The sequence below is a fragment of the Phyllobates terribilis genome, unplaced genomic scaffold (assembly GCF_046119375.1).
Source record: "Phyllobates terribilis strain yellow unplaced genomic scaffold, ASM4611937v1 Scaffold_9__5_contigs__length_417890890, whole genome shotgun sequence".
NCBI lineage: Eukaryota > Metazoa > Chordata > Amphibia > Anura > Dendrobatidae > Phyllobates > Phyllobates terribilis.
In genome coordinates this window covers 101,815,886-101,831,833 of record NW_027362769.1, presented here as the reverse complement: position 1 = coordinate 101,831,833, position 15,948 = coordinate 101,815,886, and the positions used below count along the sequence as shown (strand labels likewise).

The window sequence follows — 15,948 nt, the reverse complement described above, 5'->3', positions numbered from 1 at the left end:
AATTTTGGCCAGATGTCGTCCCTCTGGAGTGATTTTATTTACGTCTGTAATCAATTGTGCACATTTTTGGACAAAGTGGAAAAACCAGAAGTAACAATCCTGCGCCCTTATGAGGGTGACTGTGTGTACCGGGCACTATGGCGGACGGAGCCCGCATCCCTGTTCTTCAGTCCCCAAGCCCCATACACAGAATATACAGCAGACCCCCTGTAAATCCTGCAGGAAGTCCAGAGAGGTGACCGCCACCTCCTCCAGCCCCGCACTGACTGCACGGACTGACTTACCACGAAGGGTAATGGAAACACAACAGGTCATGTGACCGCTGCCCACCACGTGACTCTACGTCATCACACCTAGCAGAAGCGACTCCTATCTGGACGCAACTGTACAGGGAAGCGCAGTGACGGAGGAGGCGGCGGCGCTGCTCAGCTGTGCGGATGGAGGAGACGGGCGCAGTGTCCGGGGCGTCCGCCCGAGCATCCCCCGGCTCCACCATGAGCAGCCCGGCCGCTCAGCAGCCCGTGTCCCCCGGAGTGTAGTCCGCTCTGCTGCCGTCATTAGCCCGCACCAGGGGGAAGGATGAGCCCGCAGTGACCCCGAGCGGCGCCGCTATGGAAGGAGTGCTGTACAAGTGGACCAATTACATCACAGGTGTGACCCCGACATGGGCCGTGATGTACGGGGTGTGTGTGTGTGTGTGTGTATATATATATATATATATATATGTGAGCAGTATAATGTGTATGTATGAGGTGAGCAGTATTATATATATATATTGCATGCATTCAGGTGTGTGTATATGTGTATATATATATATATATATATATATATATATATATAATTAGTTAGTAGTATATATATGTATGGAGTGCATGCATTCAGTTGTGTGTGTTCATTATGGCTTGTTTCAGTGTATGTAAGTGGCACATGTGGGTGCGCACTTGTGTTTATGGTGTGCGTGTCCATGTATGTATGGTACAGTGCATGTCCGTGTATGTATGGGGTACACATCCATATATCTATGGGGTGTTAATAGTTTATTTGTATTAATTAAAGGGAATTTGACAGCAGGTTTTTGCTATTTAATCTGAGAGCAGCTCAATGTAGGCAGAGACCCTGATTCCAATGATGTGTCACTTATTAGGCTCTGTGCTGTAGTTTCAATACAATTAGTGTTTTATCAGAAGGAGATTATCACTACAGGACTAGATCTTACAGGCAGACCAGTCCAACTAATCTCTAACCCCGCCCCCACCAGTGATTGGCAGCTTGCTGACAGGAAGCGGACAATCAGTGGTGTGGGCGGGGTTATACACAGCTCATCATTCTGAGCACTGCTACATCTACAGCAGAGAAAACAGGAATACTATCAGAACTTCACCAAGCAGCCCAGTAAGTGACACATCGCTGGAATCAGGCTCTCTGCCCTTACGCCATGCTGCTGTCAGAATTCATAGCAAAAACCTGCTGACAGATTCCCTTTAGCTAAATGCAAAGTGAATGAACAAAAGCGAAATCTAAATCACATAAATATTTGGAGTGACCGCCCTTTACCACCAAAACAGCATCAGCTCTTTTAGGTACTTGTACATAGTTTTGAAGCAAATCGGCAGTGAGGTTGGTCCAAACATCTTGGAGAACTAACACAGATCTTCTGTGGATGTCACTTGTGCAAATCCTTCTGTCTCTTTCTGTAATACGAGAGACTGGATGATGCTGAGATCGGGGCTCGGTGGGGCCATGTCATCACTTCCAGGACTCCTTGTTCTTCTTCACACTTAAGATAATTAATAATAACATTGGCTGTGTGTTTGGGGTTGTCATCTTGCTGCAGAATAAATTTGGAGCCAATCAGACGCCTTCTTGATGGTATTGTATGACGGATAAGTCATGTGTATGATGTATAGTGTGTGTCATATAGTGTATTAATATTGTGTGTGATGTAGTTTGTATGTACAGTGTATGTGATGTACTATCTATGTAGGTATAGTGTGTGTGTGATGTACTATGTATAGTGTCTATATAGTGTGTGATGTACTGTATATACAGTCTGTAGGATGTGTATGTACAATGTATGTATAGTATGTGTGACGTACTGTATGTACCGTCTATGTATAGTTTGTATATGTAAAGTATATATGATGTGTATGTATAGTATATATGACGTTGTGTATGTAAAGTATATATGATGTGTATGTATAGTATATATGACGTTGTGTATGTATAGTATATATGATGTGTATGCACAGTGTGATGTCCTGTATATCCAGTGAGTGTGTATGTTTAGTATATGATGTAGTGCATGTACAGTGTGACGTCCTGTATGTATTGTGTGTGTATTGTATATATGATGTCTATGTATAGTGTGTGTGATATATTGGGCATACATACTCCAGACGCGATCTGCACTAATCCGACACACACCAGCCCTCGGCCGTGCACATTAGATGAAGCTCGGTGGGGTCGGTGCTGATCTTTGTGTTCTCAATTGGGAGAGTGGAGTAATCTCATCTCTCCTGACAGCGATCACATTGTTGTGCAGGGTAACATCCAGCTGCCCGACCCTTCTCTTCCCTTACAGGAGTCGATAGGCCACCATGCACATTAGTTGGTCCTGACGATATCGGGGCCTCGGCCTTCTCTCCTCTGTGTTCAGTTTTGCATTAATGGGGGGAAGAGGAAGTGCTCTAGATGAGATCCCACTGCATGAGGTGTATGTAGGAATACCTGTGTGTTTCTAGTTTAATGCCTTCATATATGCCTAGGACTGTACATACTACCTATGTGACGAGGAAGCGTATATAATGTCTGCCCCTTTCTGTGATCGCCAGCCTCGTGCTTGTCTGCGAGCACCGCGCAGAGGACGTCCTGGGCAGATCTCTTACATACAGGATCATAAATAGCTTCCTCTTTACGCGCTGTCACAACGCTGATCAGACGTATCTAAAGGCTGTTATTACACGGGCCAATTATTGTCTGCACGATCAGGGATTAAACATCCCAACGACTGTGTAATGTGGCATCGATCACTGGTGCAATCAGGAATGCTGCAGATTAATAAATAGCAAATTGTTCAGATTTCACTTTTTCCATTGCAGCGGGTGAAATCAGTGCGAATTCTGCACAATTTAAAAAATTTTTTTTTAAAAAAAAAACCTCTTTGCAGAGTTTGATGATATTAATGAGATTGGCCAGTACTTTTTTTTTATTGATAGCCTATCCTTACAATAGGCCATCAATATCTGATCGGTGGGGGTGCGATACCCCCCCCCCACCCACAGCCGATCAGCTGTTACTGTCTCCGTCCAGTATTTCTCGGATGCTGCTGGAACACAGCAGCGCTGTCATTTCTATAGTGGCTGCGGCCAGGTATTGCAGATACCTCTCCCCTATCCATTTGAATGAGTTTTTAACTTAAAGGGGTTGGCCACTACTTTTTTATTGATAGCCTATTCTTAGGAGAGGCCATCAATATCTCATTAGTGGGTGTGCGAAAACCAGCACACCCTGCCGATCAGCTTCTTGAATATCTCTGGAACACAGCTCCGTCATTACTATAGTGGCTGCGACCGGGTACTGCAGATGCACGCCCTATTAATAGGAGGTAGATCTTCAGTACCCGGCTGCTGCAACTACAGTTTTGACAGAGCTTCAGTGTTCGGCAGCAACCAAGAACATCCAGCTGCCGTGGGTGCCGGGTATCGCAGCTCCACTTATTAGATATTGATGGCCTATCCTAAAGTTAGACAGTCTTTAAAATAAAAAATAGTGTACTACCCCATTAAGTTAAAAACTCATCCACTTGCCTAGTCCTGTAAAATGCTGCAGATTTTACATGTAGAAATCCCGCACGTAATTCTGTTGGCAACACGCAGCAAGTAGTGGCCAGAACCTGATTGCGGCCAGATGGCTCCACGTTACTGAGCCAGTGTTCTGGACATCGGACATTTTACTACTACATTTTACCACTATAATGGTGACAGGTTCCCTGACCTGGAAGCTGAGATAAGCTGTCCGGCTAATAGTATAATTGGATTTAGGGGCTGTTTTCAGAGCAGATCACTATTATCATTAGTTATGTGTCTGGGGTGCTGCACGCCTGTGTTCACACACTGCATCCAGAGTAAAAGATATCAATGAGAAAAAAATTAACATGAATCTTATTCTAAATCTGCATCTACTATCCACCTGTGCCACAGTGTCTAATGCAGCAATCTGGTCCAATACGGTTCCCGTATAAACGACAGCATATCCTGCAAAAATGAAGCTCTCGTACTCCTGCATCAACTGAAAAATTAAGATATGCGATATATATATATATACACCTCTTTCTTTATCAATTTGGTATGTGCAACCTTTGTTTTATTTTTTTTTCACAAATCAATAGTGCACATGAAAATTAGAATTGTTTTTCCATCACAATATCTGATAAAATTAGTGGTGCAATTGCAAACTAAGACTTGTCCTGCAAAAACAGAAGCTCTTATGGCTATGGCTCCTGCAAGGTGACAAAAACAAGGGGTTAGTGACTTGGCCTTAAAATGTATTAATGACCAATTTTTTTGCATCTTTTTTGATTTCCACATTCCAGTTTGTAACATTAGCCATTGTTTTCTGTGGGGGCAATTTTTGCCTTTTGTGCCCGTTTCAGAGCGCTCCTGCCGGCTTCGCCTGCCTCTGCTGATGTCACATCGACAGAGCACTGGCTTCCTTTCTACCCCACATTTTTCTTAAATTTTTTTACAAAGTCCTGAACATCCCTTTTAAAGAAGCACTCCCACCATACATGGTATTTTCTAAAATTTGCCAAATATGTCTGTAATGTATTACAGTTGTATTAAAATACTTACCAATTGCCGTCTTCCTCGATTTCCACGTTTGCTTCGGTCCTTTTCTGAGTGACGTGACTTGAACTCCAGACTACCTGGATCACACAGGGGTTTGTGTACACTGGAAGTCACTTTTACAATGTGAGTCTATGGAGCCTTATTCTGTAAATATTATACATGTGTACTCACAATTGTGAAAGGTTTGCATAGTGTTACGTACAACTTTTTCCGTTTAGCGACTTATTGGATTAGTGCTGATTTCCGCATGTATCTTTGTCTCATTCACGCATATTTGTGTAAGCGTGAAAGGTCATCTGCACTTTGTGCCAATTCCGGGAGAGAATCATGAATCTTCTTCAGTTACAGGGGCACATGCCTTGGTCTGACAGCAGTGGCTCTCCTCCTCCGCTGAGTGCACCCCAACTCTCCATACCCCAGACGCACCTATGCATATTCTCTCTGGGGGAAATTACACTAGCCATCCATGTGGAGGCGCTGTGTGTTTGGGCAGGCAGAAGGGTAATGCCATTTGGTATACGAACGACAGTTTATTGGTAGATACATGAGTCGCAACGTGTGATACACCGTCCATCCAACGTTATCTAATGAAGTTGACCTACTATTTTCTTCTGTAATTGCAGGTTGGCAGCCTCGGTGGTTTGTACTAGATAATGGCATCTTATCCTACTATGACTCGCAGGATGACGTCTGCAAGGGCAGCAAAGGAAGTATTAAAATGGCAGTGTGTGAAATCAAAGGTAAGTTTTGATGGCTTTGAAAATATAGTGAAAGCATTTAAAGAATCAGTACCAAGATCAAAACTTACCTCCTATCCTATGGATAGGTGGTAAGTGCCTGATTATTTTTTTTTGGATCCCCACGCATCATGAGGACCAAGATCATTTCCTTAGTCCCCTGTTTGAATGGAATAGTGGGGAACCAGACACACTCCCGCTCCATTGGCGTCTATGTAACTAGAAATGATGGAGTACAGTCCCACTCTCTTTAAATCTGATACAGACGGGCTGAAGATGATACATGTTTCCTTATTTTAAAGGGACTCTGCCCCCCTTTCCCCTCTCCAAACTCAAATTAAACCACTTACATAGTTATATAGGGGACTTAGTACATATGCAAATGAGGGCTACTCGGTGCACCCTTGGTGTGGCCAAGAGTTCAGTGCACTGTTCCGCCCCCTCATTTAACATTCTTGCCCTTAGCTTCATTGACAGTGCTCACTTGCGCTGCCTGAATTGAATCCACAGCACTGAATGACTGCACTGACGCTGCAGGAGGCCGGTGTCGGTGCAGGCGCACTCTCATCCCTCTCTCCTGTCTGTGGTGGCCGCTCGCTGCACACATGATCCTGCAGTAGCGGGCACACTCAGTGTGCTTCTGCAGTGTCCGTGCAGAGGTGCAGTGCCGGGGATCAGTTGTCAACCAAGCTAAGGGGACGGAGGATGCTAATTGCAGCAATGAGACCTCATTTGAATATGTAATAAAATATATATATATTTTTTAAAATGTAAAACTAAATTAGTCTAATTTTTCTCCTTGAGGAGAGTGACATATCGGCTCTGGCATGCCAATGTAAGGAGGCTTATTCGCTGTGCAATGCTCCTCTGGGAAATTTAATATGCAAATTGCCTCTTCAGAGAGGAAGAGGACTAGAACTCTATAGCGCCACCTATTGGAAGCCGCGATCTTACAAGGCACAAGGGTCGATTGTGACTTGTAGGATCGCTGCTTCCAATAGGTGGTGCTATAGAGTTCTCCATCTCTGAAGAGGCAATAAACTAAAGTAGTAAAATCTATTCACAGGTTTGAATTTTATAGGGGCTAAGGCCCCTTTATTATTGTACAAGTTTAATTTGAGTTTTAGGAGGGGTGACTGATTCCTTTTAGTGTGTAATTAACATAAAAAAAAGCGTGACTGCGAAGTCTAGTGTGCACAAAGACTTCCTGGGTATAATGAAGAAGGGGAACCTTTCTCCATCCTGTACTGATCCCTCTCCTCAGTTCATTCGACAGATAACACCAGGATGGAGCTGATCATCCCGGGGGAGCAGCACTTCTACGTGAGAGCTGTGAATGCAGCGGAGCGGCAGCGCTGGCTGGTGGCATTAGGAAGCTCCAAGGCCTGTCTGAGCGATACCAGGACACGGAAAGAGAAAGGTGAGCGCCTCCATGTCTTGTGAGCACCATGCGTCTTATTAATATACGTCTTATTACATGGACTCTGAAGATCAGAAATATATCAGAATCCAAAAGGTGAAAATGGCTTTCGGAAAGAAACCTGGAAGGGAAATGGGGCGTCTACAAGGGCATTTCATGTCTGGAGAGATGGACAGATGGGATTGTCTCCTCCTCTGAGAAGTATAGTGTTAGTGACGGGCCATGTCTTGTAGCCTGATGCTGTGGGACACATATAGCAGTACCCGCTGTGCCACCCTGATGGCCGCCCTGTATACATGCCATTTCTGTGAAACTTCAGTTGTTAAAAACCGCTGAATTAGACGCGGTGCGGGATGTGATATCTAAAATAACTCTGTAAACTTCCTGGTTACTATAGGGGCTCTTTATGAAAACATATCAATGCAGTTCCATGTAACATCAGTATCTTTGCCCACATTTAGGAGGGGATTTAAAGGCAGCGTGCCCTTACAAGATGACGTATTGCTTAAATCAGGCTTGTGTGTTACATGTTCTTTCTTTTCTAAATGTGACATACAGTACAGACCAAAAGTTTGGACACACCTTCTCATTTAAAGATTTTTCTGTATTTTCATGACTATGAAAATTGTACATTCACACTGAAGACATCAAAACTATGAATTAACACATGTGGAATTATATACTTAACAAAAAAGTGTGAAACAACTGAAAATATGTCTTATATTCTAGGTTCTTCAAAGTAGCCACCTTTTGCTTTGATGACTGCTTTGCACACTCTTGGCATTCTCTTGATGAGCTTCAAGAGGTAGTCACTGGAAATGGTCTTCCAACAATCTTGAAGGAGTTCCCAGAGATGCTTAGCACTTGTTGGCCCTTTTGCCTTCACTCTGCGGTCCAGCTCACCCCAAACCATCTCGATTGGGTTCAGGTCTGGTGACTGTGGAGGCCAGGTCATCTGGCGTAGCACCCCATCACTCTCCTTCTAGGTCAAATAGCCCTTACACAGCCTGGAGGTGTGTTTGGGGTCATTGTCCTGTTGAAAAATAAATGATGGTCCAACTAAACGCAAACCGGATGGAATAGCATGCCGCTGCAAGATGCTGTGGTAGCCATGCTGGTTCAGTATGCCTTCAATTTTGAATAGATCCCCAACAGTGTCACCAGCACAGCACCCCCACACCATCACACCTCCTCCTCCATGCTTCACAGTGGGAACCAGGCATGTAGAGTCCATCCGTTCATCTTTTCTGCGTTGCACAAAGACACGGTGGTTGGAACTAAAGATCTCAAATTTGGACTCATCAGACCAAAGCACAGATTTCCACTGGTCTAATGTCCATTCCTTGTGTTCTTTAGCCCAAACAAGTCTCTTCTGCTTGTTGCCTGTCCTTAGCAGTGGTTTCCTAGCAGCTATTTTACCATGAAGGCCTGCTGCACAAAGTCTCCTCTTAGCAGTTGTTGTAGAGATGTGTCTGCTGCTAGAACTCTGTGTGGCATTGACCTGGTCTCTAATCTGAGCTGCTGTTAACCTGCGATTTCTGAGGCTGGTGACTCGGATAAACTTATCCTCAGAAGCAGAGGTGACTCTTGGTCTTCCTTTCCTGGGGCGGTCCTCATGTGAGCCAGTTTCTTTGTAGCGCTTGATGGTTTTTGCAACTGCACTTGGGGACACTTTCAAAGTTTTCCCAATTTTTCGGACTGACTGACCTTCATTTCTTAAAATAATGATGGCCACTCATTTTTCTTTATTTAGCTGCTTTTTTCTTGCCATAATACATATTCTAACAGTCTATTCAGTAGGACTATCAGCTGTGTATCCACCTGACTTCTGCACAACACAACTGATGGTCCCAACCCCATTTATAAGGCAAGAAATCCCACTTATTAAACCTGACAGGGCACACCTGTGAAGTGAAAACCATTTCCGGTGACTACCTCTTGAAGCTCATCAAGAGAATGCCAAGAGTGTGCAAAGCAGTCATGAATGCAAAAGGTGGCTACTTTGAAGAACCTAGAATATAAGACATATTTTCAGTTATTTCACACTTTTTTGTTAAGTATATAATTCCACATGTGTTAATTCATAGTTTTGATGCCTTCAGTGAGAATGTACAATTTTCATAGTCATGAAAATACAGAAAAATCTTTAAATGAGAAGATGTGTCCAAACTTTTGGTCTGTACTGTATATATATATTACAGACCAAAAGTTTGGACACATCTTCTCATTTAAAGATTTTTCTGTATTTTCATGACTTTGAAAATTGTACATTCTCACTGAAGGCATCAAAACTATGAATTAACACATGTGGAATTATATACTTAACAAAAAAGTGTGAAACAACTGAAAATATGTCTTATATTCTAGGTTCTTCAAAGTAGCCACCTTTTGCTTTGATGACTGCTTTGCATTTTCTTGATATAATATAGGCCACGTTCTCACGTTCAGTATTTGGTCAGTATTTTACATCAGTATTTGTAAGCCAAAACCAGGAGTGGGTGATAAATACAGAAGTGGTGATATATTTCTATTAAACTTTTCCTCTGATTGTAAGTTGAAACCAGGAGTGGAACAAATACTGATGTAAAATACTGAACATGTGAACGTAGCCTGAAACTTATACTTCCTGTTCATTCAGGAAGAGTTTTCAGCAGGCTCATTATCCTCAAAGGCAGGATTACAATGACTGGTATTTATTTATTTTATACATGTGAAAGGGGTTCCACATATGTATGTATTACATATATAAAATAAAGTAAACAAACTGACCCCCCCCAGGCTTACAATCTACAAGGTGATTGGGAAGGAGACAGTAGGTTGGGGGGGTTTGCAGCAGCTGCGGTGGTGGTGAGGTGGCAGCTCCGGTGGTGGTGAGGTGGCTGCAGGGTTATTGTTGGCAGTAGGCTTTACTGAAGAGATGAGGTTTCAGGTTGCATCAGAAGGTTTCTTTTCTGGGAGACAATTGAATACGCTGAGGTGCTGATTTCCAGACAATGGGGGATCCTCAGGTAAAAATCTTGGAGGCGATTGGGTGAGGAACATACAAAGGTGGAGGAGAGAAGCAGATGTTGTTAGGAACTGAGATTACGTATGGGAAGTTATCTGGAGATTAGTTTGGAGACATGGAGGAGACAGATTATGGATGACCTTGTAAATCATTGTTAGTGGATTCAACTGGATCTGCTGTGTAATTGGAAGCCATTGAGGGGAGATGTGGTTAAATTGGGCAGCGGAGTTAAAGATGGACTGGAGAGGTGAGAATTTTACCAGGGAGGCCATAGAGGAGGATATTGCAGTAATCGAAGTGGGAGATGATGAGGGCCTGGACTAACATTTTAGTAGATTCGGGGTTGAGGAAAGGGTGGCACTTTTATACACAGCTGATGGCACTGGATCCTTCAATCACAATACGTGATGTCACATCTGATCATGTTCCTCTATTGTATGCAAAAAAAATTTGGTACTTTGTTTTAATGCTTTTATCCTGAAAGATTATCTTAAACGAGGGTACTTAGAAACACTTGTTTCATGATAATCTTGTGTAAACGGGCTGCCTGTGAGTGTGTAAAATGCTTGTTCGTCTGGTGAAATAATTTTCTAAGCTTTCTTAAAACTAATTGTTCTTGGCAGCGCGTTACCCTGTGTAAACATTATATCATGCGGAAAGAGGGAGATGAGAAGTGTGAGCTGGACTGTATCCCTGACGCGCGTTTCGTTGGATTTTAAAAAGACAGTAATCAGGCGAAATGTGCGTCAGTTATACAGTATAATTTTGGCTTAATTATACGGATTGTTGGTATAGGAGTGTTTTTATAAATATTTAGCCAATACGTTTTATATATTAGTAATAAAAGTTATATTTTATTTACACTACTCATCTCACCTCTTTCCGCTTCCCCATGATATATTGTAATCCTAGCGGTACACTCTCGTGTGAATAAAATGTTAAAATTTAGATTGAACGACTCCAATAATATACCCTATGTAAACATGACTTAGACTGTCACTGTTCTCGGCAGCACATGTTCACTGAACAATGTATTATAAATTACTTACATCGTATTGTTTAGCACAGTCTGCCTTGGTAAACGGAATTTTAAGCTTGTCATATCATGGCCAGTTTTGGCCTCGATAGCCAGAACTTAAGTTTTTATTAATTTATTTTTTTTTCAAGTTTTCTATTGTCTCGTTCTAGGACACCTAAACTTTTTTTTTTTATGTTTTTGACAATATAGTGAATGAGGACTTGTTTTTTTCAGCATGAGTTGTTTGTCAGTGGCAGCATTTTGGGGGTAAATATAACTTAACAAACTTTTATTAACTTTTTCTGGGAAGGAATATAAACAAAACAATTATTCCATCGTTCTTCTTTTGTGTGTTTTAAATTTTACCCTATTCATCGTCCTTCACAAATGAAGTGTTAACTTTATTCTGTGGGTCAGGACGAATACGGCGATTATTTTGTTACTTTTGTACAATTAATAATCTTTGAAACAAAGAAAAATCATTTATTTTTGGGAGCCTTAAGTTTCACGATTTTCTCATTTGGAGCCGTATAAAGATTTATTTTTCGTGTGACAAGCTGTCATTTTAATTTTTGCCATTTTGTGGTATATTTCACATTTACCGATTGCAATATTTTTTTTATAAATCCATGCTTTGCTACACTCTCTAATTAGTTTTAATAATTTTTGCAGAAATCAATGAAACCAATGAATCACTGAAAACCAAAATGTCGGAGCTGCGGCTGTATTGTGACCTGTTGATGCAGCAGGTGCACACAATCCAGGAGTTTGTAAGTCAAGACCAGAGTCGGCCGTCACCCAGCGCTGAGGTATGAGCTGTGCCCGCCGTCGTACTTGGATTCTGCCGAGCTGTGGACGTCTGGCGCAAACTTTGCATTTTCTGTTTTGTGTATAGAACATGAATGAAGCGTCTTCTCTGCTCAGCGCAACCTGCAACACATTTATTACCACACTTGAAGAATGTGTCAAGATAGCAAATGCCAAATTCAAGCCCGAAATGTACCAGTTGCCTCCTCACGAGTCTTTGGTGTCTGCTGTGTCTCCTTCACCTGTACAAATGGTAATATGCAAGAACTACTTCAATGATACACTACTTGTTGTTATAGGGGTTATGCAATCATACGCTTCTGCCCAAACTATTAGAATATGACCCAATACCCACATTGGTGGTCTATAACCACTGGACGGAAGCCCTGAGTGTCACGCAAGGTGTAGGAAAGACAAACTGCAACATGAGGGGAAGGAAGCCCAGACACTAGGGGAAGTGGAGACCTCCTACCTAGTCTGATCTGATATCATCCTGTCACCCCGATCATCCCTATATTGGTTCCTCACCAATCGCCGCACAGGAACCTAAACCCTATATTTCCCTAGAGCTTGGCCCTGGATAGAGAATGGGGGGATGAGCACTGGTCAATCCCCACTATCAACTAAAGACAACAAGGGAGACAAACACGGGGGAGAAGTAGCTTGAGCTGACTTCAGAGAGATTACACCAAATGTCCTCCTAGGCACCAGAGAGGAAGTAAGACTGCAGTAGCTCCAAGCCTTCACAAGGGAACATGTGAATATCAACGGCACTTCCCTGTAGCAAACAGAAAGTATTTAAACACCTAGTCCTGGATCAGTTAGCAGGAGGGAGGTAGCCACTGGGTCCTAGACTGAGACAGATCTAAGAAGGTGACAACTGTCTGTCACATCTGACATACCCGTGACACTGAGAACCGCCTCCTACTTGACTCGATCCGAGGCTCCAGTATTGATCAGCCAGTCTGGCGTGACGTGGTCAATGCGGTGTGATCTACATGTGACATTATGCCAGGCCGGCTAATCAAAAGAAGAGCATCAGTTGCTGGCGTGTAGGAGGCTGACGTCAGGGCTTCCGTCTAGTGGTCATACATAAGACGTCGCCACTAGATGCACTTACAGCTTCTCAGCGTCACTCTGTATTTCCTGCCTAGTGGCACCCTCCGTAGCTAATTAATATATTATCTGTGGTACATGCCGACTTACCCGTCATTCAGCCTGTGGAGGGCGCTTCCACGCAGGAAATTCAGAGTGAGGCTGAGAAGCTGTAAGTGCATCCTCACGGCACAGTGCACTTTCACACACAACTCAAAGACAGCAGCGCTTTGAGGTCCTAAAGGGATCAACTGGCTTATCTTTTAAAGGGCTACACATTGACATAAATGCTTTGGGGAGTTAAACAGGTTCCCTTTAATTACCTGTAATTGCTATGAGGGACCTTATTATACAGCGCTCCCTTTCTTTTATTTAACCCCCCCTTTCTTTTTACATGTGATTTCATGTATATCTATTAAATATATATATTTTTCTTACTTTAGATGAAGAGATCCATGAGCCACCCCGGCAACTACACTACTGACAGGTGAGACAGATGCAGACAAACATCCCAGAAGACCACCCCATTATCCAGAACAAGTCGCCTGCACCAGATTTTCCGCTTCTTGATTTACCATACGTAATAGTTTTCTTTGAAACGACCATTTTCCATGTGGTCTTCTTAACATGTTTTACCGTACAGGATTTATTTGACCTTTTTCAAAGATTTTGCACAGATTTTGTATAGCCAGGAATGCCATGGTTATATGGAAAGGTCTCTAGATTGATCTCTATTCTGTTCATTGACACCTTTGAACTTAGATTCAAAGGTATCAATGAATTAGATCATTGTCTTAATGCGTAATAACAAGATCAATGGTGGGTTTGACTGGTGATTTTTATAGAAGCAAAAAAAATTTATCAGGGCCAACAATGATTCCTTTTTTTTTTTTTTTTTTTTTTTTTATTCCACCATTTTATTTGCCTTGGCAGCAGCTGCCTGGCATTGGTTGCTTTTGTTGCTCTTAAACGCATATTAAATTGGGTTGTGTTCTCATCAGTAAAATTAAAGCCAGTTTGTTTTTTAGTGACACATTCTTCTTTCTCCCATTGCGGGCGTCATATAGGATCAGCTATTCCATAAAGGAGTCTTCATCATCGATTCACCGGGCGTCTAACAGGAGGAGAAGTGTTTATTCTGATACTGAAACAATTAGTGATGGAGCAGCGGACGACACTGACAGTAAGTTGTTTTTATTTAACTGATTACTTTTTTTTTTTAATTTAAACTTTTCCATATTTAAAAAAAAAATCAGAATTTTTGACTTTTACGGAGGGTTGTTACAGTGCAGATTACTACCTAAATTATGGATTAATCTACGTCTTTGGCTTTTTATTTAGATTACATAGCCACCTATGTAATGAATGGACGGCCAGGTGCCCTGGAGTGAGAGGCTCTCCATATTTGCTCATGTCACTCTAAACATGCCCCCTTTATAAGAAAATCTGCCTATGTAGCAATTTTTTGTTAACATTTCTATGTCTGAAGATCATTTTCTGCAGATTCCTATACGGATAAATGCAAGTGTTATGATTTCCTCAAACCCCAATTAGATACTAGAGACAAATCTAAAGTGAATACGTCAGTAGTGTCACCATGACATTCAAGGGCTTATTCTTAAAGGGCTTTTCTCATCTTGGACAATAATGTCATATCAATTAAAAAGGGCTTGTCCACTACTTTAAAAATTAGAATATTTAAAGTTTATTTAATTATCCTCCAGACATTGAAAAATCGTTATTTTTGTAATACAATCCACTACCTTATTTTCCTTCCTTCTTTCCTAAATGCCATATCGCAGTTCTGTCTCAATGCACAGTTCACATTCCTTTAGAAATGGCTTTTAACTGCTGCTCAGCAATAATCTGTACACTGTACAGTCTGTATATGGTACTTTTCCTGTTTGAGGCTGTCTGCCACCCACCCTCATAGTTCAAAAGGGAAAGGTTTCCTGTATTTGGACTTCTTGTGTACAGTGTACTGATCTTTGCTGAGGAGCAGTTAAAAGCAGCTTGGAAAAGGGCATAAACTGGTCCGTGATCGGCAGCGGAGCAAATAGGTAATGAAGTACAATATTAAATTCACAAGTTTCTGAAGCTTGGTGGATAAGAAAAAGTTTCTTTTCACTTTAAGCACCCCCTTATAATCACAAATTTAAACAGCCTTATACTCACCTCGCAGTCTGGCCCGGCTCCTCCACTCTCAGTACTGTAAAATTCTCATTCTGGACTGGACTCTCATGACGGCAGGAGGGGGGCGTCATGAGACATCTGCAATCTTCACTTTTTGTCCAAATGGAGAGGTTTCTTCCTACTTGGGTGAGATTTCAAGGCGGCAGGCTGATCGGTGGCCTCGTGACACACCCCACTGGATGTTGATGCTGAGAGTCAGGCAGGAGACACAACACTGGTTGAAGAGTAGCGGCGCCGGTCTACAAGGTGACTACAGATTATGTATGTAGAGGTTTTTTTTTTTTTCATAATTGTGTGGATGATACATCTGCGACCGATTTCGTAGTGTAAATTTGAAGGATTATTACCGCTTCAGCAAATATGATTGTTATTTTAATATACGTTACGGATCGGGCACTCAGGGTTTTCTAGACCTGTGCTCGCTGTCAGTTGAGTCCTTTACTACTTGTACAGTGCCTACAAGTAGTATTCAACCCCCTGCAGATTTAGCTGGTTGACACATGCGGAATTAACTTGGCATTGTGACATTTGTACTGTAGATCAGCCTGGAAGTGGGAAATGCACTGCAGCAAATTTTTTTTTTTTAAAAAAACGTTAAAAGTTAATTCAGAGTGTCATTTATTATTCAACCCCTCAAACCACAAGAATTCTGTTTGGTCCCCCTAAAGTATTAAGAAGTAGTTCAGGCACCAAGAATAATGAGCTTCACATGTGTGGATTAAAGATCTCTTTTGCCAGCCTTTTCTGACTATTTAAGACCCTCCCCAAACTTGCGAACAGCACTCAGACATGGTCAACATGGGAAAGACAAAGGAGCATTCCAA

The 15,948-nt window shown here is 42.2% G+C and overlaps 1 protein-coding gene across 1 annotated transcript in view; it reads left to right on the top strand.

The window, feature by feature from the left end:
- Positions 1–330: 330 nt before the first annotated feature.
- The window catches only part of PLEKHA3 (pleckstrin homology domain containing A3), a 28,056-nt gene continuing 12,438 nt past the window's right edge, over positions 331–15,948 (top strand). The window contains exons 1-7 of the mRNA XM_073646865.1: positions 331–651; positions 5,471–5,587; positions 6,849–7,004; positions 11,702–11,838; positions 11,925–12,089; positions 13,375–13,418; positions 13,999–14,114. Coding sequence (XP_073502966.1) covers positions 612–651; positions 5,471–5,587; positions 6,849–7,004; positions 11,702–11,838; positions 11,925–12,089; positions 13,375–13,418; positions 13,999–14,114 — 775 coding nt within the window. The 5' untranslated portion in view covers positions 331–611. The remainder of the gene's footprint in view (positions 652–5,470; positions 5,588–6,848; positions 7,005–11,701; positions 11,839–11,924; positions 12,090–13,374; positions 13,419–13,998; positions 14,115–15,948) is intronic.